This window comes from Rhipicephalus sanguineus, chromosome 4, assembly GCF_013339695.2.
Source record: "Rhipicephalus sanguineus isolate Rsan-2018 chromosome 4, BIME_Rsan_1.4, whole genome shotgun sequence".
Classification (NCBI taxonomy): domain Eukaryota; kingdom Metazoa; phylum Arthropoda; class Arachnida; order Ixodida; family Ixodidae; genus Rhipicephalus; species Rhipicephalus sanguineus.
The window spans coordinates 67,752,582-67,774,492 of record NC_051179.1 but is presented as its reverse complement, the minus strand read 5'-3'; the positions used below and the strand labels follow the sequence as shown (position 1 = coordinate 67,774,492).

Genomic DNA, 21,911 nt, shown 5'->3' with positions numbered 1-21,911 from the left:
CGATTTGTTTTCTAAATTTCTTTCGTAACTAGAGCTTACTGGGGACAAGAGCACTCCATTTCACTGCTAATTCACATCGCCGAACTTCTTTCGCGAAAAGGCGCGCTTAACTTCCTTGGCGTAAGGAAGACAGTAGGGGAGTAGGGTGCGCATTTGGGCTGGTTTCTATTGTTAAGAGGTTCTACTGTTAACAGTATTGGCATCTAGCTTGTACGTATACTATTTTACGTTACCGTGTTACCGGATACCGGACGGAGTCTGCGCATGCGCGGGCCTTTACGAAACGTAGATTTGCTTTCACAGAACGTAAATTACTCGCCCGATACGTTTTACGTTTGCGGCCATAGCTCGCGAATTCACATGTGGCGTTTTTTTTTTCAAAAAGAGCGAAATGCAGAAAGCGGAACTGTGTTAAATTTCGCGGGAGCGTAAAGCGCGTCGAACTATCTAACTTCTAAAGCATTTCGAATCAAAATGGGACATTTCCTGATTGTAACATGAGCTCAAAAAGGCAGTTTTTAATCAAGAACGAGCCAAATTCTGGATCTGTTTCAATCAAACTGAGCCATATTCATTAAACCAGCGCTGCCTCAACAATTATGACCAAAACAACCAACATGGTATCATCTAATCTGTTTCATTGGTGTCCTTGTTGCTTTGTCATCGTGTTTATGTTCCACAATTAGTTTTTCTAGGGCGAGTTCGCACTTACCGAAGAACATGATGTTGTAGGGCAGAACTCGAATATGAAGAGTAAGAGGTCGACTTTCCTACTTATTTTTGCCTCTTGGCGTTTCTTTTCGAGTTTAACGCTACAGTGTCAGGTCCTTCTTTTGCTCCAAGATGGTATATTGGAAATAAAATACATTTGAAATGAAGATATTGGGCCTCAATCTATTCCTTCAAGAAGAAGTGATTCGAAATGGCACGGCATAAAACGAGCTCAGAAGAAGAACAGTTGGAGCACTTTTCAACGCCTTCAATAGATGCCAAGAACAAGAAAACGCTGCCGACAATCCAGAGTAGTGCTCCTTATGCCAGGAACGACCACTCGCTCTTCAAGTCTAGTCATCGCCATTACGCGCATGCGGTGGAGGACGGCACCGACGGAGGCAGAAGGATGGTGCTCATTTTATCGCAAAATATTGCTATACCGTACATTCGAATCGTTTTAGACTTCTTTTACAAGCTAATTTAAGCCCAAATGAAATGTTCGAATCTATATGAGCCAAATACAAAGCTTTCTCTTGAATACCGACGATCGTGGGCTATATAGATTTTAGCGGCAATATAGATTTGAAGTATTTAGAGAAGAGGAACACACTGGCAAAAAATTGTTGAAGCAGGCCCGACCATATTGGCAGTAGCAAAAAAAGCCGGCAGATCCCACGCATTGTGGGAATCGATGTAATGCGAAGCAGCCAGCAAAGAGCTGCATACATCGTCTTGTATGTCGTTTAGCAAAATGCGTGTCATGGTTTTCATGTTAACACCTATTATTTATGTTCGTCACACAGTAACGTCGCGCAATACCAACTTCGGGGTAGATCAAGCTAGCGAAACGGCCGCCAGAGCACCATGAGCCTGGCACGTAAGTCATGCTGTACATGACATGTGTGTCATGACTTTCGTGTTAACTCGTGTTATTTATGTTCGTCACACAGTCACGTCGCAAGATACCAATTTCGGTGTATATCGAGCTAGCGAAACGGCCGCCAGCGCACCATGAGCGTGGCACGTGTCATGTTCTACATGACATGCGTGTCATGATTTTCATGTTAACTCGTGTTTTTATGTTCGTCACACAGTCACGTCGCGCAATACCAATTTCGGGGTAGATCAAGCTAGCGAAACGGCGCCAGCGCCCCATGAGCGTGGCACGTAAGTCATGCTGTACATGACATGCGTGTCACGATTTTCGTGTTATGACTTGTCATTTATGTTCGCCATACAGTCATGTTGCACCATACCAACTTTGGTGTACATTCGATTAACCAAGCGACCAGGAGAGCACAAAGTCGTAGGCGGCTAGATAGATAGATAGATAGATAGATAGATAGATAGATAGATAGATAGATAGATAGATAGATAGATAGATAGATAGATAGATAGATAGATAGATAGATAGATAGATAGATAGATAGATAGATAGATAGATAGATACGCTCAAAGTCGCAGAAGTTCGCTAAGAAATGCTTCGCATTTAAAGGAGTACTGACACGATTTTGAAGTGCAGCAAAACGGACGTTTTTGGTTTCCTTGGCATGTAGTGTTAACGCTCTCCCCACACCGCATCCGGGAAACACGTATAAATATTTAAGTTTGATTTTAAAGTTTTCATCTCCCAGCATCTGCAAGGCAGCTTCACCGCATGGAGAGCCCTATGACGTTTCAAGTCAGCTCACTTGGTTTGCGAAGTTTGGGTTCTGCATGCAGCCTAAATCACAGAAATCGCTGTCGGAGGCACTGGACGACAGTTCACTCATCATGAACCACGTTGGACTGACAGCAAAGGACAGCAGGTGCATATTTCGTGGGTTGCAGTCTGCCCGTGACGTCACGGGCAGACTTGACACGTCACTATGAAGCCGCCCTCTCGAAACCGAAACCGAAAGTTCTGGTTGAAAGAAGCGGTATTAAAAATATATGGAATGCATCCCCAGGCACCACGACACTCTTTTTAGGGTTCTCGACACCCGTGCTTTCATTTAGAGCAACAACCCGAAAATTTTTAAAATTCATGTCAGTACTCCTTTAAAAGTGCGTTTTTCTCAGTTTCAGTTAAGGTGCATTTGGCTCCTTTAGGAAAAAAAAAAACGCCAGATATTCGTTCGTGGCTACTCGCGATACCCACTTTTCGGAGACTCCAGCCGCCGAGTCAAAATAAGCCGATGTGCGAGCGCCCATTACGACCACGTTGTTTGATCCGGGTTACCGAAGCTAGCGTGACCTAGAATACCGAAGCCGTAAACGTTGCCATCTAGCGGGGCCGAGATATACCAGGCATAGAGTTTCCTAAAATTAACTAGAGGGGACTGTGGCGCTGTGATCGTTCAGCCCATGGAGGAATTACAATTTTTTTTTCTTTCCTCCATGGCTGAGCCACCACGGGAATGATGGGTAGTACACGGATTTGCCTAGTCTTCGTACTTGTGGGCCTAGAACGCACTTGTGGCTTTGTTTATTGCTGTGTTTCGGTTTTCTTTCGGATAAAAGAATGGATCGTCGTGAACTTCGTGACAAGATTTCAATTCGGGAGCCTGAAAAAGTTAAAGTGACGAAGTGGAACTGCTGAATTTTGCTCAATTTCGTTTTGCGACAAAGTGGATGCAGGCGACGCGGAGCCAAACGGAGCCGTGAGAACGAAGTTTAGACAAATCCGTGTACTACGCATCATTCCCATGCTGGCTGAAGCGCCATAGACACTAGCGCCCAGAGACCCCATAGTTGCCGTTCCCATAGACACTAACGCCAGAGTTCCCTCTAGTGTATCTATATGAAACTCTATGATACCAGGCAAGCACGAAAGTGTTCTTGTAGAAACGTGGTGCATTCTATTTGTGGTGTAAATGCCTTGCAACGGCTTAATTACGAATGATCGAGTTGCCTTTTTATTCCGTTTTTCCCTGAAAAAACAATACGCGAAAATAAACGCGTCCATGATTGTGGTTGCACAAAGCGTCACAAGATGTGGGCACCATCGTTCGGTAACCCGGTATTCCTACACCCCTTTTCGTATACCGGGATGCCTAACGCGCTAACAATCTCTATTGCGATTTTGCCGCAGCGGTGATTGAATCTTATCTAAAGTAAATATAGCTTGAATGCAGTTATTATCATCATTTAGTGGTATGCGCAAACGTAAAGGTAAACGTTTACGTACATCCGTAAACGTTTACGTATGGGAAGTTAAAACATTCCTAAAACATGCCTTCCGTTAACACGGTAAACGCAATCCGGTATTCCGGTAACACGGTAACATATAGAAGTATACGTACAAGCTAAAAGCCCCTAGTGTGGCACGAACCGCATCTCCCTTAGCGTGAAGACAAGGGAGTTAAACTTTTGTCATTTTGTCTGTCGTTCTATCACGGTCCCCTACCTAGCGCTGTTTGTTCCCGTCATAAAGAGCTGAAATGGAGTTTGCGGGGCCTCGTGGGACAGGAGTATTAGTGACACCGAGCCTTGCATACCTAAAATAGTCAGGCTCACACCCCCACTTAATTGTGTCGCAGTGACTGATTTCCTCGTAGTGCCATCTCTAATTTCTTACTTACATACGTATTTGATATGTGGGCTGGTGCCCATCAAGGCATAGTCAATAACATGGCATTGCATCGCAACAACGAAACATGCTGCGGAAACGAAGATGCAAATGAGTCGCACGCTCGTGCTACTGATGACTGCTTACTTTTAAACACATCTGCAAATAGAATCCAGCTCGCCTTCGCGCGCTAAGCGACACTCTGAGATAATCGTCGGGTGATCACGCACGAAGCCACCTTATCGCAACGAACGTAAGACGAAGAAGAAGGAAAAGAAGATGACACATACGCACCAGGCCAGATCCCAATGTCTATAGGGTGATTTCTTTCTGCCGGCTATTTTAATTGTCGGAGAGAAACATTATCAGGAAGAATTTCAGGATTGACGTCGTATTACCAGAAATAAAATGTGCATTACGCACGTCATTTGAGTGTCCGTACATGCCTGCCGTTTGTTTCGACACGATTTTCTACAACTGTAATAATTTTATTTGCGTTTTAATACAGTGTCTGAAGTCTGTATTGACATGTACCCTAAGAGGTCTCGTCTGTCGAGTATATTGTAGACAACGCCTTATAACGATTATCTGTTCACAATTAATGCGAACCGCTTGTTATGCCTAAATGTGTGGTGTATTACACAAAAATAAACATTATTTTTAGTTCAGCTGAGGGTGCCCGGAATACTACGGTGTAACAAAATAAGTATGAAACCTCGGTAACGCGTCAATGGAAATAACGGGAATGTCTCCTCAGTGACGCAGAGCAGGGGCGTAGCCAATTTTCGGGGGGGGGGGGGTCCAACCCCCCCCCCCGAAAATTTTCAATTTTGCTTGCGTATATATACACGCACACATACAAACGCACGCACGAACATACATGAAGTATGGGTGAACCTCCCCCGAAAAAAATTTCTGGCTACGCCCCTGACGCAGAGGTATCACCAAATGGCTCAAAACACAAAAAACAAGGCGGGAAACTCGGCAAACTCCATACTTCACAACAACGATCCAAAGCACACACTAGAGAGCGCTCACACGTAAGAACAAAAAGAAAACAAAGACGTGAGCCGTCTAACGTTCTCCTGTCCGAGAAAGCATGATACTAACAGGTCTGACCATCAAGAGTCACAGTGTGTCAGTGTCAGTGATGACTCAGAGACATACAGCACGTGACTCTGCCGAGACGTTCAACCACATCGCAGCGTTTCCTACGGCAGTCAGTGGGACCTGACGCACGCGTGTGCCCTTTACATGCAGCCGCAATCTTGACAGAAGCCCCGCGCCCCTAATTAAGGCCTCCGAGGCGCACGGTCTCCCACACTGAGAAATATACGACCGGCCGGGCAAGAAAAGCCGAAGGTGACACACGGCGACGACGTCTTCGTTTCCTCGTCTATTGAGACGGAAGACGGTATTTAAACGACCTTTGCTGTTTTTTTTTCTTTGCTCGTTATCCTTCTATCTCATTGTGTTTCAGACCGTATAGAAAGGAGTACCAAGCAGTGACGAACAAAGGCATAGCGGCCACCAGAAACTAAACACCGTCACCCAGAAAGAGGAAACGAGCAAATCACGATAGACAAGCGTAAACTCTATAAAGAGGTTGCTTTTCTTATCTTTGTTTTTCTTTCGGCACGAGGCTTAAACAAACCGCCTGAAGGTGTAGGCGCCTCGTGTTACGCTTTCCTTAAGGTTCCTCGTACATTTGTACACATTTTCTCGTTACATTCCCTCCCGCCATGACGCACCGCTGTCGACACGTTGAGAAGACTACGCTCGAAGTGACGTCACCCGATCAAGGTCATCCCCCTACCCTCCCCCCTCTCGCACCCGCAACCCCCACGTGAGACATCTCTCACGCAGCACGACAGCCTTAGAGGAAATCCCGGCCCCCCACCCTTTCGTCGTCGGCAGCTCTCTGCATTCAACGCGATTATTTTTTATGCAAGCTTCTCTCTCTCTCATGATATCATGGTGGTCTCGCCGAGCACGTAGCAAGCTCACGAACACGTATATAGGGTCCTGTGCTGAAGTCGGCTTGCTCACATTGAAGTTGTGCATCGAGGCGTAGCCCCTCTGCTGTGACCATTGCATTCGTGCATCGTACACGAGACCTGTTGACGTTTGCAACACGCTACTCGTTCACGACATAAACATGAAGACGATAGCCGCGTGCATCGCCGCGATCGTTGTTTTGGGTAAGTGACAATTCGTGCACCTTTCTTTTGCTGCCCGGACTGGCACCAATTCTAGAGCAGCATATTCTCTGCTCCCAGAACGCGAGAGTGGTGCCGTTTTGATGTACAGTACACTAATCCACGTTTAAACTATAAATTAAAGCTCAAGTAACTGCCGGCTCTAGCAAAAAAAAAAAAAAAAATTCGGCAGATCCATCGCCTTGTGGGAATCGGTATCATACGAAGCAGTCGGCGAGTAGTTCTATGCTGCATTTTTTGGCTTTGAACCAAGCGTTACGAGGTGGATCGACGTGCTTTTGTAACTGAAGTAGTTGTGTGCACATCGTGAGCTTACAGGGCACGTCGACAATGTGTATTAACGCGATAGCGTTAAAGAGCTCGTATCGCAGAAATTCCGCCGTCGGCGTCGGCACCGTTGGTTGTGAGCGAAAAATCATCATCTTGTCCGTGACCGAAAAATGGAAAAAGCTGCAAATAAAATGAATAATAAAAATGTTGGGTTCGAGTGAGAATCGAACCCTGGCCGTCTGCGTGGCAAGCAGGTGTTCTACCACACAGCCACGCCTCTGCTTGGAGCTGCACTGAAAGTAGCTTTCATGCTTCCCAAAAATACGCGTCCTGCATATGGGTGTCACAGTACGAGATGTAATATCGCAGTAATATTGCGTGGTACAAGCGTACATTGCCATCGGGCGTCACACCACTCAATATCATAACGACTTGGTGGTTTAAAGACAGCCACCCATTACAAAAGGCACACACATTACTGCGCGTATTCCCTTAAGACCACGTAGTCGGTGCATCGCAACTTCGAAAAAGTTTCTCGCGCATAATTGCTCCTGGTTTAAAGCATGCTACCCATTACATAAGGCACACACCTTAGTGCGCGCATTCTGTTAAACACTCGTAGTGTTCGAAGTGCGCACTAGGGGCAGGATATCGCTATCGCGTTCAACTCTTAAAGGCGAAGCTTAAGCGTCCCCCAATTTTGAACGCTCTTCCGGTTGCATATGTTGCTTGCGAGTCAATTTTGCATAAAATAATTGCGTATCAAGCGATGCGATCGCACACAAAGCGTTTATTTGTTTTCTTATTTTTTTCGGGCTAGGGGGAGGGGAGGGAGGGGGGGCAAGGTGTATAGAGGTTGCTGTCAGGCTACGCGCAGGGTGCGGTGCTGTAAATATAGAGTCGCAAAAAGCCGAAAACGAAGTGTGGCACTACACTTGAGAAGACACGACTATGGGAATCCGTAGTTTTGAAAAAAAATATTGAAGTATGCAAAAAATGAAACTTGATTTGCCTTAACAGTGATTTGATCTTGGGGCACGCGACTATAGGCAACGGCGCAATGAATTTTGACCACCCGTGCAATTCACGAAGGTGCGCCGGATGCGCGGTACGCCAGCGATTCTTGCATTTCATTCCCTTCTAAATGCGGCCACCATTCGCGGGAGTCGACCCTGCTGCCCCTCCTTTAGCAGCGCAGCATAGGCTTCATGTGCACTAAGCGCCCCAGGCTCGTTTACCGTCTACGGAACATCTATTAATCGTGATGTTTATTATAAGTAGCCTAGCGCAGATGATGCAACACAGCTAGACAGGGTGTCCCGACTATCACTCTGTAGGATTTAAAGAAAGAGCAGTGGCGTTACGTGTAGCAAACCTAGTACATATTGGTCCCAATACACCGGAGCAGCCACTGCTAATTTTTTCGGTAATGAGATTTAACCAATCAGCCATAATTTTATTGGTATCTCGACTTGTACTCATTTAATAATAAAAATGACATTGAGTCATGTGTAGGTATGTTAAAATGGCATATAACTGGGTTATTTTCGATGACGTACTAATTGCGTGCCCATGTTTTCTGGTTGATAAAGAAAGCCCGCCAAATCCGAAAAACGACACGTGACAAGGCCACAGCGCACATTAGGAAGCAGCGTCCTCAAACAAGCTCAATGTGAGGTAGCCAGTATCAAGCAAAAATTCAGAAAAAAGATATCAATTGCCTTATCTACCACTCGCTGACCGAAGAAATGCGTCGCTTTGGCCTTACAGAGTCGGCAGTCATCAGAACAATGCTACGGCCGCATTAACAAAGCGAACATTCTGCCTAGAGGTACAGATAATGATTGTAACCTACAGTCTAGTGGAAGGAATCCCTGCCAAAATTGCGACACATACTGTTGGCACTCGTCCTATGCCCTTGCTAATGTGCGGAAGGCTGTCTCTGGCAGCGGGCAACAGGCAAAGCGGTTGCTTGCAGTAAGCTTATTTGAGGGCGGTGTTTTCTTTCGGGGGTGGGGGCGTAGTCACGTGTTATTTTTTTAGATTTCGCGGGCTTTCTTTATTAGCCGGGAAAAAAATGAGCTCGCAATTAATACTTTGTTGAAAATAGCACACTTAGCTTTCATTTGAACATGCTTACATATGCCTCTTTGATGTTTTGATAATTAGGTGAGTACTTGTTCGAGCTTGAAATATAACTATGGCTAATTAATTAAACCTCATTAACAAAAAAAATTGTTATGGCTACTCCAGTGTATTGGGAAAAATATGCAGTAGGTCCGTTTCGCGTAACGCCGTTCCTTCTTTTTTTAAATCTTGCTGCGTGACAGTTGGGACACCCTGTGTTCTGTAACAGTTGTATTCCAACGTAGTGCGGCGCGAAGATTTCAGAGAACACGAGTAAGGACGCGTAATTTTGGGGGTCCTAATGGTAAATGCTCCTTTTTCTTCCTAATGAGCCCCTTGCTATGGCGAGACAAAATTTTGAGCTAAAAGGTATTGCTTGGTTACGTATAAAGCCAGCGCAAGATTGCTCCTTTGATTTTTGTTGTTGGCTGTTTGGAAGTGTGTACAAGTCCGCTTAAATGGAATTTTAGTTCTCTTCAGTGCTGGGCAGTATCGAAGATACATGTATCTTAGATACTATCTTAGATACTCTATGGGTATCTTGTATCTGTATCGCGATACGTCCCGCAAAACGAGTATCTGTATCTGTATTTCCGATACATTCAAAATTGTATCGAGTATCTTAAGCTACAAGATACTTCTATAGAAACACCACCGAGCGAAACAATAAACCTCGGCTGAACTCCGCTTGTGAAGGTGATACTGCTACCACTAAGCCACCAGAATAAAACTAGGCGACAGTGACATTCTTTTATTTTTCCGCCAGAATGCTTCAGCGAGCACACGCTATTAGGTCTACGCGTCCCCATTGGTGGAGCAGAGCCACGTGATGGCACTCGGGCCATCTCGACAAAAACTAGCGCGCGAAAGTCTATGCCCATCCGGCCTCTTGTTTTCTCAATGTTTACTTTCTCTTTAGTTGTGTCAGTGTTATGACATTTGTTCGTAGCCATGGTATTGTGTTGCGTACTCCAATGCGTGCGGCGTCTTCCGCTCAGATTCTGATGCCGCTATAATGTCGTTATCGAACTTTTCTTGCGTTGTGCTTCGTTTGCAGTCTCAAGAAGGCAAGAATGCTTTGCGTCTCGCTGTTTTCACACGTCAGCGATTAGCGATATCTCGTGGATGTAAGCTTAACTTACAGACGACGAGATTCATTTATATACAAATGAGATAATAGCAACCGTTGCACACCCGTTACCGATGCTAGATGGAGTAGAACGAGCATTTACGTAAAAGTAAATATTTTGGCGTACTGTATCTTTGTTCTTCCTGCTGAAATATTCAAGAAGTTATTTTAATGATAATTTGATTGTTAGCACAAGTGCTCTCTTTGCTGTCCTCCGTTTGCATTACCTGGGCTTCTGCGTAGTCTTTGCCCGCCTGTTTACTGTAATATGTCTTTTGTAACCTGTTCCTAAATTCCTTCTCTGCTTTATTTTTATTTTTTAACTGTCTGCGTCATTGCTACTGTTCACATATATAAATTCAATGTGCGTTTACTCTTATGTAAAGCCGATTGTGAGGGCAAAGGTAGAATAATCTGAGCGTGCCTAGAGTATACCATAACAAAAGTTCTGCTTACGATTTAGTAAAATAGCGAAATTGAGTTTGCATTATAATAAACGAAATTATAAAAAAATCAAAAGATGTTATGAAGGCGAAGAAACATAATACTAAGTACTCCGTTTTTCTCATGAGCGCCCCCACGAGCCGTTTCATGATATTTTCCATGGGCACTGAGTTTTCTCTTGTCTCGCCTTAAGATCTAAATTGGGTACATCATGCTCCGGATATCGCTATCGCGTTCAACACTTAAAGGCGAAGCTTAAGCGTCCCCCAATTTTTTGTCATACCTATAAAAGGTGCCGCCTCTATCGTGTTTATACAGGGTTCTTCACGTAACTGGAACCTAATGTTTACAAAGAAGTGGTTAACCTCAACTCAATAGAACCAACGACATGGTTTATCGTCATGGGGCAAACTATGTCGTCTTTTTATATATCGCTTAATTTGTTAATTCACTAAGGGGAATTGTGCAACATGTGTAATATTCGCTTTAGGGCCAACTGCGTTTCGTTACTTTGTATCTAAAACGAACAATCCAACTTTTTGTGGAAACGTACAAGGGGGATGGAAAGAAACGCGAACAGTGCGGCATCTACATTCGCCACTGTTTCGCATTTCTTTTCAAACGATTGTAGCCTGGATGGTAATAAAAGCCAATAGAGTCTTCCATTATACAAACAAGAACCATTCTAGCATTTTTTTATTGTCACCAAGGTCGCAGCATGAGGAAAACAGAGCGCAGCGCTCTTCACATTTCTTTCCATCCCCACTGTACATGCTACGTAGTGGCTTTTTCCGGCGTCTAAAGAAAGCCGGAGAAATATTACCACGTTACTGTCTTCGTGCGCTACTCTACATGCAGCGCTCTCAAACGTGCACTGAGCGCAACGACCAGCGAGTGGACCTCGGCAAAATGAGCGGCCGCTGCTCTAAGCATGGGCTCCACAGTGCGTCCGCATTTGTGACTGCCGCACACGGAAAGTAAACGCCATCGTCCCTTAGATGCGATAGGCTCACGGCTCGCGCACCGGTTGTTTGGGTGGAAGCACGTTTGAGAGTTCAGCCGTACGGTAGCGCATGAGCGCAGTAGCGTGGTGTGATTTCATTCAACACGCAGCATGTACGTCGCCAAAAAAGATTTATCGGTGGTTTTTAAATGCGCTCTATTACGTGACGAAGCGCACTTGGCCTTAAAGGGAATATTGAAAATGTTGCATAATTGCCCTTAGTTCATTAACGAATGAAGCGCAATGTAAAAATACTACAACGAGCCCCACTTGACGGTAGACCATATGCCGTCGGTTTCATTCAGTCGCGGTTAACCACTTCTTTTTTAAATATTTGGTTCTGCTTACATGAAACGTGTATACTTATTCACTTTGATTGTTTAATACGGAACGGCCCTGCTATTTCGCTTATATTCGTTTTCCTTGTTTAGGTCACCGTAATTTCTTTTTTTTTTTACTTTTAGAAATCAGCAGGTAGCGGAGCTAGAAGTGGCAATAGTGTGAATAGCAGTGATATCCTGCGACGCTTTGTGTCGGTATACTATACGTCTGAGACGCTTCTGGGTGGCACAACTCCTCTCGGAGAATAAATGGTACAAGACTGCACATTAGTGAATATGTTGCTAACGAACGCTTTACGTCAGCTGATAAGTATAATATGAAAACCCATTGCAGTTTTATGTCCTCAATGAATTTTGAGCGCTGACTCCGTAGTTATCATCTTCAAACGATCCATCACAAGAAATATCGCTGCCAGCGTTGCTGCTCTAGGACTGTCGGGTGAAGCGGTATTGCGAAAACGGTAATACGCTTACGGACAAGGTAAGACTGAACAGCGGCAACCGCGACATCGTGCGGATGCTTCTTAATGGTGTTCTGGCAAATAGATGGCAACTCGCTAGCTGATCGCCAAGTAGAGCATCGACACCCATCAATAAAAAAAATGTCAACCAAAAGCACTGGCAGCGCAGCGTATAAAGAACTGTCATGTTAACCCTTTTGACCCTGGCGTCGTCAATTGACGATACCACACAGAATTTTCCTCGAAAACAAAACGAAAACAGCTAATTCTTGCGGAGCTATTTCTTCAACGATCCCCACTGTGATCAACACCACAATTGCAGCATTTTTCCAGAATTGGGAGCCGCAAAGAAAAAGAAGCTTGACCGAAGTCATGGGTGACGCCTACGCGGGTAAATTGCGGCGGGTAAGCGCCGTTTTTGGGATGAAGTCCTGAAGTTGTTTCGAAGACTTCCACACTTCCAAACATGGCGTTGGTTCAGGTTTTGTTTACTCTTGTCAGTAGCACGAATTAAAAGGCAATTTTTCTCATTTCATGGCCACTGAGTCCTAATGACCTAATATGAGGTCATGTCTGTAAATCCATAAATACATACAGCACTGGCTCAATTTTTTGTTTGTGGTCTTCTGACGTCTCAACTATTAGGAAAACAAGTGCTAAAAGTCTCCGGTAAAAATAAAAATTCCAGGGCTGAAAGAGTTAAACAGCCAAAGAAAACTAAATAACTTGTTTCAGAATGAAGCTAGTATACTTTCAGCAAGAAGGATTAAGCTTTCGAGATACAAACAGGCATTTCAATAAAATTATACAGAGTTGGTCGCATTAAGAAATTTTCCAGTAAATACTTTTGTAAATAGGTCTTTGCTGCTTCCTTATATTGATCTATAATACCAAATTTGCAAATGTATCGAAGTATCTTAAGATACAATTTGGAAGTATCGTATCGGATACAATTATTGCGCTAGTATCTTGTATCTGTATCTCAAATACTTCTCGCCCGAGTATCTTGTATCGTATCGCGATACAATTTCAAAGTATCTTTGCCCAGCCCTGGTTCTCTTATATATAGAATGAAAAAAAAAAGATGAGTAGCCGTGCAGCCAAGGCATCCTGCATACATAAGGAAGTCGTTGTCAATTATTTGTAAAGCGAACAAATGTAAGCAGGTAGGGTTAAAACGCCTCGGGGACCCATCGGTATTGACAATGTTAATCACTGTTGGTCTAGATCGCGACCAAAAAGTGTTCGTGTGACATCATTATTCGTTTTTAATGCTGAGATTCAAATGAGTTCATTCCTATAGTCATGCCGAACGCGTATAGCGATGCTATACTGTGAACTGCTTTCAAAAGAAGCGGCAGTTGGATGATACCTCTGAGTTGGCCCATGAAGAACCCCTTCACGAAAACTTTTCTGCATGCAGCCTGCAGCATAAAAGTGAATTAAAATATTTCTCGGGTCCGCCTATCAAGACAAGGCTAATAGCTGCTTCACGCAGAAGTCTCTTTCTAGCATATTTTTTTTTGTTAAAAACAACGCCAGGGTTATATTCGAAGTTTTCTAAGTAATCTCTGTGGACGCAGGAGTGCTTGCGGAGATGAGCGGCGCCACGATGACAACGGACCCGGAATGCCACAGACTGCGAACTAAAGTGGTGAGCGCTATAGAGAAATAAAGATGGGATATTATAATGCTTCCGTACTGTCTACTCTTTTATGCTATTACACTGGAATCTGTCTAGCACCCATGAAATAAGTTTTCGCTAATACGGGTATTAGTACGAGGTAGAGAAACAAAAGGTAGTGATATTTGGGATACTATGTGCTTGTTAGTAAGCTACAAGATTTTAAAGAAACGAAACAATGCAGCTCCACTTCTGAGCAGGCACGTGTATTGTAATGCGGGCCGACTATGGTAGATGACTGATGGAAGGTGCACTCCGATAATCACTGCAGTTGTATGTTCATGAAAGGGGCCTCTGCGCTTAGTTATACGGTTCATCTCAAGCTCAAGTGAACCATCCCAGAAAATTTCGATATGTGTCGCACCACTGGTGTACTTATGCTCCCTCGTCATTTAAGACCTCATATTGAAGCCTGTGAATTACAGTAAGTAAATAAAAATAATTCCCATTTAATGTTAACCTGATTTGTGACGTACTCAAATTAATCATTACGAAGACGTTGAAGCAGATTTTCTTGTTAGTGGTGTTTGCTGCTGCGGTATGGTCTTATAGAGGAACAGATGAACATATCACACAAGCTGAATTGAAGCTTTATTTTGTATTAAAAATGGACAAGGGTGAGGACGAAAATTGCACGGAGACAGCTTGACAATGCACAACCATCAAGCGCCCGAAACAATTATTTTATGCCCACTACCGTTTGCGAATTCCTTGAAGTCTTGCGAATCTCTTAATAAGTACGTGAGAAAAACTTGGCAGTGGGCTTAATAATTAATAATTGATAATTAATAAGTGCAACAAAAATTCTGACTCCTGTGCTAAGTGTACAAAAGAGGAGAAAAATCGATTGGAACCGCAGAAAGCGATACCTTCCCTGCCTTGACACTAATCCATAGCGAGAGATTTTCGAAGGAAAATAAAAAAAAAAAGAATACGAACAGTCAAAGTTGCACGCACGACAGGAAATACGCACTTAATACTGAGAAATACTGCGAACACGCGTACGTCATCATCCAACAATGGCAAGTGTCACGCGATACCGAACGGGTCAAGCATAACGTTCTTATTTATACCTGTACGGGCAGAAGAAACGCGCCACGTGTGTCCTTCGCCATTCAGTCGAGAAGGCCGAAGTAACACGCACAAGAGCTGGTGAAAGTAGCTATATCACGGAAGATGCGAGAGTGTGCAAAAAAAAGAAAACAAAAAAAGAAATACGCAAAGCACTTTATAGACTAGTCACGTCCTGCAGCAATAAGCTAAAAATAGAAAGAAAGAAGACGTAACCACTGCAGCGGCCGCAGACATGTTATGCTCCCTTATCTCGTCCCGTCCTCTTCGCGCAGTTAAAGAATTTTAAAAATTTGCTGAATCTGAGAACAGGTTGGCAGAACAACATGCCTTGCTTCATGATACGTAAGTTTGCCTAGCTGTAGTGCGGATGCGCGTGCAGTAAGCTGTCGGGCAAGCATTTTATAAGCTCTTACAGCAAAGCTGTGGAATTTCACAGCTGTTCTGGTGCGGCAGGGAAAAAGGCCGTGGAAAGCGTATAAACAGACAAGGCCAGTATAAACTTAAATCGGAGAACAGCCATAGCAAGAGCCATCGCATCAATGCTTCTTATTATGAGATGAACCATATTTTCAGTCACGAAATAATGTTATGCATGCAAACACGGACACAACAGAACCAGACAACACAAAAGCCAGCGATGACATCCTAAAAACTGGCTCAACTTTCTGTTAGTGTAGGCAGTACTTTTTGTTTTCGACAGTGTTGGAAAAATGCGAACTGCATGGTACGCCAGTATTTATAGTTTCGTGTATTGTGGGCGTATTACTCATGGAAGCTACGCGGTATGCAACTAGTGGCCGAAATGTACGCATGGCATTCAAGCTAATTGGAGGGGGCATTGCCATCGCGTTCGTTAAGGGACCTCCGACAGGCGCTGCCGAAGAAGAAAATATATAAAAATTAATATTATCTTGGAAAATAATACAAAAAAGGTTACAAAAATAGTCGCAGTGTCCCTTCTGCATTCACTTAAGACGACTCGACGGCGAAAGCCATCTTCTCTTCCTTCTCAGTTGATGTATTGATCCTGCCCCACCACCCTTCGAAAGCTTTCTGCACCTAATGCGGTTTTGCACAGCCTCCAAGATGGAAGGCACCTCACCTGGTTTTGCATTGCCTCCGTGATCGGGCCTCCTTTGACCAAGTTACGATGTCATGAGATGACGTAATCATGTGACGTTACTTCACGTGACGTCACAGTGACGTCACAAATTTTGTCGATCTGTGACGTCATATGGTGACGTCATGACGTGATGATGATTTCTTGCCTCACTCGTTCCCGACGCCGCGGGACGCTGACGCCGACGGTCAAATTTCGCGTTTGAGGCAGCATTTAAGGCTTTCGCCTTAACGAAAATAATACAACAATATTTAAAACCATAAAAGTTAACGAGAAACATTAGCATGAAATAGTGCACATACACATATCGGTTTGAAGTTCCTTGCCTCAGTATATCGCCAAATGAAAGCACGCGTACAGCTGCGCTCACACTTCGTATTAAGGAGTATCGTAATCATCGGTAATTCTTTTGCGTTTGAGATTTTTATAATTTAATGTGCAGGTCTGTGACTGGCAATCATCAAACTGAATTGTGCGTGCTTTCACGTAACGTTTAAAAAATGCTAGCGCCACCTACTGTAATGAATTTTGGTGTCATCTTAAAATGGCAGCCCAAAATTATAAGAAACTAGTACGCCACCGCTGATTGAGCACCATAACTGAAGCTACGGTGACGTGGAAAGCGCAGTTTTTGAAGCAGCGCCCCCTCCCCCTCCTTTCGGTGTGAGGGGGTGAGGGGAGGAATGAAACTTCATGGCTGCTGCGCTCTGAGCCAGAATTTACCAGACCAGGCGCATTCTCCTGCCGCAATCTCTGTCGACTATATGGCACCTACAATAAAATGACAAGCGACACACCCGCTGCTCATCACCCACTCTACAGTCAAGAGTGTCTTACCCCGCAAACTTCTTCGTCAGAAGAGTTGAGATCTGGGCCAGTTGGTTCATGATACTTGACGAAAGCCAGCAAAAGAACGAGACACAAGAAAGGCAGACACACACACCACTGGAACTAACAACTGTTCTTCGTCACTGACGGTGAGAATACTTGCAAAACAGGCTAAATGCCACGGAAAACCCCGAGGAGCCACTAAACTCGCCGTACTCGTATTTATGACGATGTATCGAGGTGCTGCCAACGGAGATAGGTGCTCGCGCTTATACTGAAACCACATGAAATGTGTCCAAGGTCAGGCATATCTGTGCATGAATGAGAATGAAACTGCACAAACATTCAGGGTTGAATGCTGAAGCATTCAATTTATGAAGTTCGCAAATACCACTTTATGGCTCTACTATTCATAAGTGATTATCAGAATAACATTTCCTTCCAGCTGCGGGATGGCCTACATAAGGATACTTTCATAACCTCTGTGGTTGTTTAAAGCCAGTTGATGTTTGCCTTAATGCGCTGAACATGTTTACACATAGGTGTTTTCTCGTCTCGCCTTCCACTCGCTCCGTTCTTCGAACGGGACGCGCTGTCGCACGCGAACGTAATTACGATCCAGCGGGTCCTTGGCGCTTTCGTTCACTGAAGCTCGCTTTATGAGGATAACATTACGTGGTCTTATAAAGGTCATTCGCTGAGGCACGCAACTGAGTCATAATGCAGCGAGAGTGCTATATACGCATGTGTTTCGACGCAGGAAAAAGTGCGCCCGTACTGCGTCTACCTGTGCCACATGCCCGAAGGTTACATCAAAATGGGCTTGGAGGAAGACGGCACACCCTGCAGGGTAAGGCAGACTATGTTTATTTGTTTTTTTAAACACCTCACCGCACTCACACCACGACTGGACTGTAGAAAACACCTTGCCCCACAAACGGCTTTCACGAAGTGTGTCATGTTGACTCCTAATACCATTGTTTGCCCTTCACACGGCGATGTCACATGAGCAAGGAACGGCGTAATCATGTTGACGCTTAATATCATTGTGTGCCACTCACACGATGATGTCAGAGCAGCTAGGTATTGCGCAATGATCCAGATAATGATGACTTGAGAAAAACACTGTGATCTTTGTAAAATTTTATGACGGTTTCGCATTATTACATTGGAAGAATGAGGCTGCAGTCAAGGCCGCTTTGCATTTGAGACGTTCCCATAAGCATTGGCCTGTCGCCCGAGCTATAAAATCGGGAGTACCTCGAGATAGAATAATGAATATAACGTTCGCTAATGTCTCGCAATGAAAATTTTGTTCGGAACATTCGATGGTACTGATCTAGAAGCACTTGCTGAATCCGTGTAAAGAGGAGAAAGAAAATATTGCGAGATTACTAGACGTAAACACAAAATCAACATCCAGCGAAATGTCCATTTTAACTATCAGTGAATCGCTTGAACTTTTTTTTTCTCCAAATTCCAAAACAAAACAACGCATCTGTGATGCAGCACGGAAGCAGCTCAGTACGGCATTATGAGCCGAGTAATAAAAATAGAATTACAAAGAACTACACCAATTCAGGCACGTTAACTGGCTGAATTAACTTAATTTGCGGAGTCATGCTAAAACCGATATGATTATAAGGCATACTCATATCGTGTGAACCATGACACCGAGCTTCGCATTAAATTTTTGTTACCACTGGGGTTCTTTAACACGTTCCTAAACCTTAGTACACAGGTATCACTGCATTTTGCTGCATATATAAAAGCGATCTTCATGGCGAAGACTAGAATCCGCGTCCTTGACGTTAGCATCGCGATATCTTGAGCGCTGAGCAACCACGGGCAGTGTCTTGCTGAGGCGAGATTGAACGCCCCTTTACTGCAATATCTTCTGCACTCGTACCTAACGCAGCTAACGTAACACGAACATGCACGTTTCTATTTTTGCATTCGCGCATGTATGCATTGAGCGACTTACGACATTGAATCTCGCTCTGCTGACGCACGCGTGCTAAAGGTGTACGTCCCCTCTCCGATACGACAACCTCGTTGTTTATGCAGTTCTTCGTGCACGAAGGCGTGTGCCAGAACGGTCTCTGCCTGTTGGACAAACCCAGAAAGGATCGCCCGGCGAAAGGCGACGGTGACAAGGAAGGCGGCGCCGTGACGCCCAAGGCCGACGAGAGCAACGAGTGATTCACGCGAGATGCGAACAGCGTAACGGCACGCAGGCTTTGGCAGCAACTGACGTTTTCTTATTTCTTTGTTGTCTTTCTTTACTTAGCTGAGACCAGTGAAAGCGAGAAGGTCTGTTAGACGTCATGCATATGAATTGCGCGGATCAAGTCTGTGATATACATCTACAAATTACGAGAACCACGCTGAACTTGTTATAGCCGTTGCCTCTATATACGGCACGAGTGGGTCTGTTTGTTATTATATACCTGGATGTTTACAAAATAGGCCTCACTGGAAAAAAACCGTGTTCCCTTGGCTTCGCGCGCCATGTGCAGAAAGGATTATTTTGTGTGTGTGGAGAAAAAGCTATGGAAGTATCAGATGCGCCGTGGAACAGTCTTGGTAATACGATTGTTGAGCGTTGCTTGTTTTTTTATTACATTATAAATCCGCCCAACAAGTTCGCAAATGAACGAGAGAAGAAAACGTTGAAATAAATCAAAATCAAGACGACATCTTTTTCAATGTCTTTGCGTTGCTTTGCTTTGGTTGGATGTTGATCACAGGTTCAAGCGAGCTTACATTGCTTTTAAGCACTTTTAATTGCCCGTGCTTACGTTGGGCAAAAAAATAAAATCGAGGTATCACAGGAACAAACAAAAATTATTCCCAATGCCCAACTTCATACTTTTGATGTGACGCACCATGTTTTTGTTACGATTCGAATAAACATTGCAACGAAACTGCATTTTCGATTGCTAATTCAGAGGTCCTAGATATGCGCTGCGGATACCTTCTTGCCCGTGCAGCGTTTGTTCTCATTCGTAACGCCTCCTTCTCCTTGTATTACCCCTTTACCCCTTTATCTCCATTCTCAAGGATGACATAGCAAATACACGTATGTATGTATGTATGTATGTATGTATGTATGTATGTATGTATGTATGTATGTATGTATGTATGTATGTATGTATGTATGTATGTATGTATGTATGTATGTATGTATGTATGTATGTATGTATGTATGTATGTATGTATGTATGTATGTATGCATGCATGCATGCATGCATGCATGCATGTATGTATGTATGTATGTATGTATGTATGTATGTATGTATGTATGTATGTATGTATGTATACATGTATCTGCGTTAGTATGGCTGCGAATGCAATGATGAAATGATGAAATATGCATTGACGTGTCGTTAATAATATATATATATATATATATATATATATATATAGTTGCTGGCGTTTACAGTCCCAAAACCACGATATGATTGTGAGGGACGTATTAGCTCTCCGGCAATTTCGACCACCTGGGGTTCTTTAACGTGCACCTAAATGTAGGCACAAGGCCTGAAGCATTTTCGCCTGCATCGAAAATGGGGCCGCTGCGGCCGGAATTCGATCCCGTGAGCATCGGGTCCGCAGTCGAGCTTTAAAGGTCGATTATTTTAAAGGTGCTTTTACGTACAGTACACCGTGCTTTCTCGCTTACGTTATCTATACGTATATGCACACTTATAACAAGATATTCTCCGCGAGAGACGTTCCCAGCAATATTTCTGCTCACCCAAGGCTGTCAAATTGCCCCGAAAAGCAGCCGAAGGGCATGTCTAGTTATTACGACACCGAATGACAAGTTGGCGAACCATGTGACACGTCAACCATAAGCACTTCATCGTCGAAAACGGTCACCTTGAGAAATATTGGCAGGCAATGCGCTCCTGCTTATCAGTCGGTATAGTCCCATGCGGGCATGTGATATATGCTTTTGAAAACTTTGTCACGACTTCGTAAACAAGCCCCGCGTGATTGCGACACAAGTCATATTTGTCCGTAGGAAAGAAACAAACATCCTTCGATATGTAGACGCATGAGATAATCGCAAGAAGCAAGCAGGTAAAAATCAAATCTTAGCACGGTCGGGAAAATACCCGAACAAAAAACACAAGACGCCTGAACAACGCCGCGGGATGATACGGAGCAATTACATATGAAGGGAAAGTATTACAGTAGCTTGCTTTCTTATGTATGCATCCGAGTTTGTGTTAGCGGTGTTTACACCGTGGTGCGTACAACTATGGCTTCGCAACACTATACATGAAGCTGTCATGGCTCGATGCTAGTCGCAACACAACAGTGGTTGCAACAGCACATTGGCAGGTATAGTGCATTCGTGTCGAAGGTTGGCATGATGACAAAGAAAGATAAAACTTTATTGCGCCAGGTGAGGGGTGCAGAACGCCTGAGGCGAGCCCATAGAGGAGCGCCGCTACGAGCCGTGAAATATTGTGAAACAGTGCCTGCGGCTTTGTACCAGAAGCGCACCTTGAATCTCACCGTGAAGCCGTAGGTTATAATGGAATTTGTAATCGTCATATCGGTAATAAATGACCACAATGTGTTACAACGAAGTCTGACACCCACCACAGCAACCTTTGGTAACTTTTGTTGAGCCAACAGGGCTAAAGTAATAAAAACGAAATTGCAAAGTTTGTGACGTCGCAGTGACCTAGACCTATAATCGTTGTGTTTTCGGTGCGAAATTATGACAGAAAAGGAATTTCAATGCACGTTTTCCTTCGTAGGGATGATGCTGTCATATCGCCCCGCCACGGTGGTCCAGTGGTTATGGCGCTCGACTGCTGCCCCAATGGTCGCGGTATCGAATCCCGGCCGCGGCGGCTGCATTTTCCATGGAGGCAAAAATGTTTGAGGGCCGTGTACTTAGATTTAGGTGCACGTTATAGAACCCCA

The 21,911-nt window shown here is 44.2% G+C and overlaps 1 protein-coding gene across 1 annotated transcript; it reads left to right on the top strand.

Annotated features, from left to right (window-relative positions):
• The first annotated feature begins 6,225 nt into the window (after positions 1 to 6,225).
• Positions 6,226 to 19,906, top strand: LOC119390180 (uncharacterized). Its single transcript, XM_037657735.2, has 4 exons — positions 6,226 to 6,465; positions 13,842 to 13,912; positions 17,725 to 17,814; positions 19,032 to 19,906. The coding sequence occupies exons 1-4, from the start codon at positions 6,423 to 6,425 to the stop codon at positions 19,164 to 19,166; spliced, it is 339 nt and encodes a 112-aa protein (XP_037513663.1). The 5' UTR covers positions 6,226 to 6,422; the 3' UTR covers positions 19,167 to 19,906.
• The last annotated feature ends 2,005 nt before the right edge of the window (positions 19,907 to 21,911 follow it).

What these genes read in the sequence shown, in the direction of transcription:
- LOC119390180 (XM_037657735.2), top strand. Translation starts at nt 6,423, where the DNA reads ATGAAGACGATAGCCGCGTGCATCGCCGCGATCGTTGTTTTGG. An exon ending in ACAGACTGCGAACTAAAGTG is followed by an intron (nt 13,913 to 17,724) that starts GTGAGCGCTATA and finishes GTTTCGACGCAG; the next exon opens with GAAAAAGTGCGCCCGTACTG. An exon ending in AAGACGGCACACCCTGCAGG is followed by an intron (nt 17,815 to 19,031) that starts GTAAGGCAGACT and finishes TTGTTTATGCAG; the next exon opens with TTCTTCGTGCACGAAGGCGT.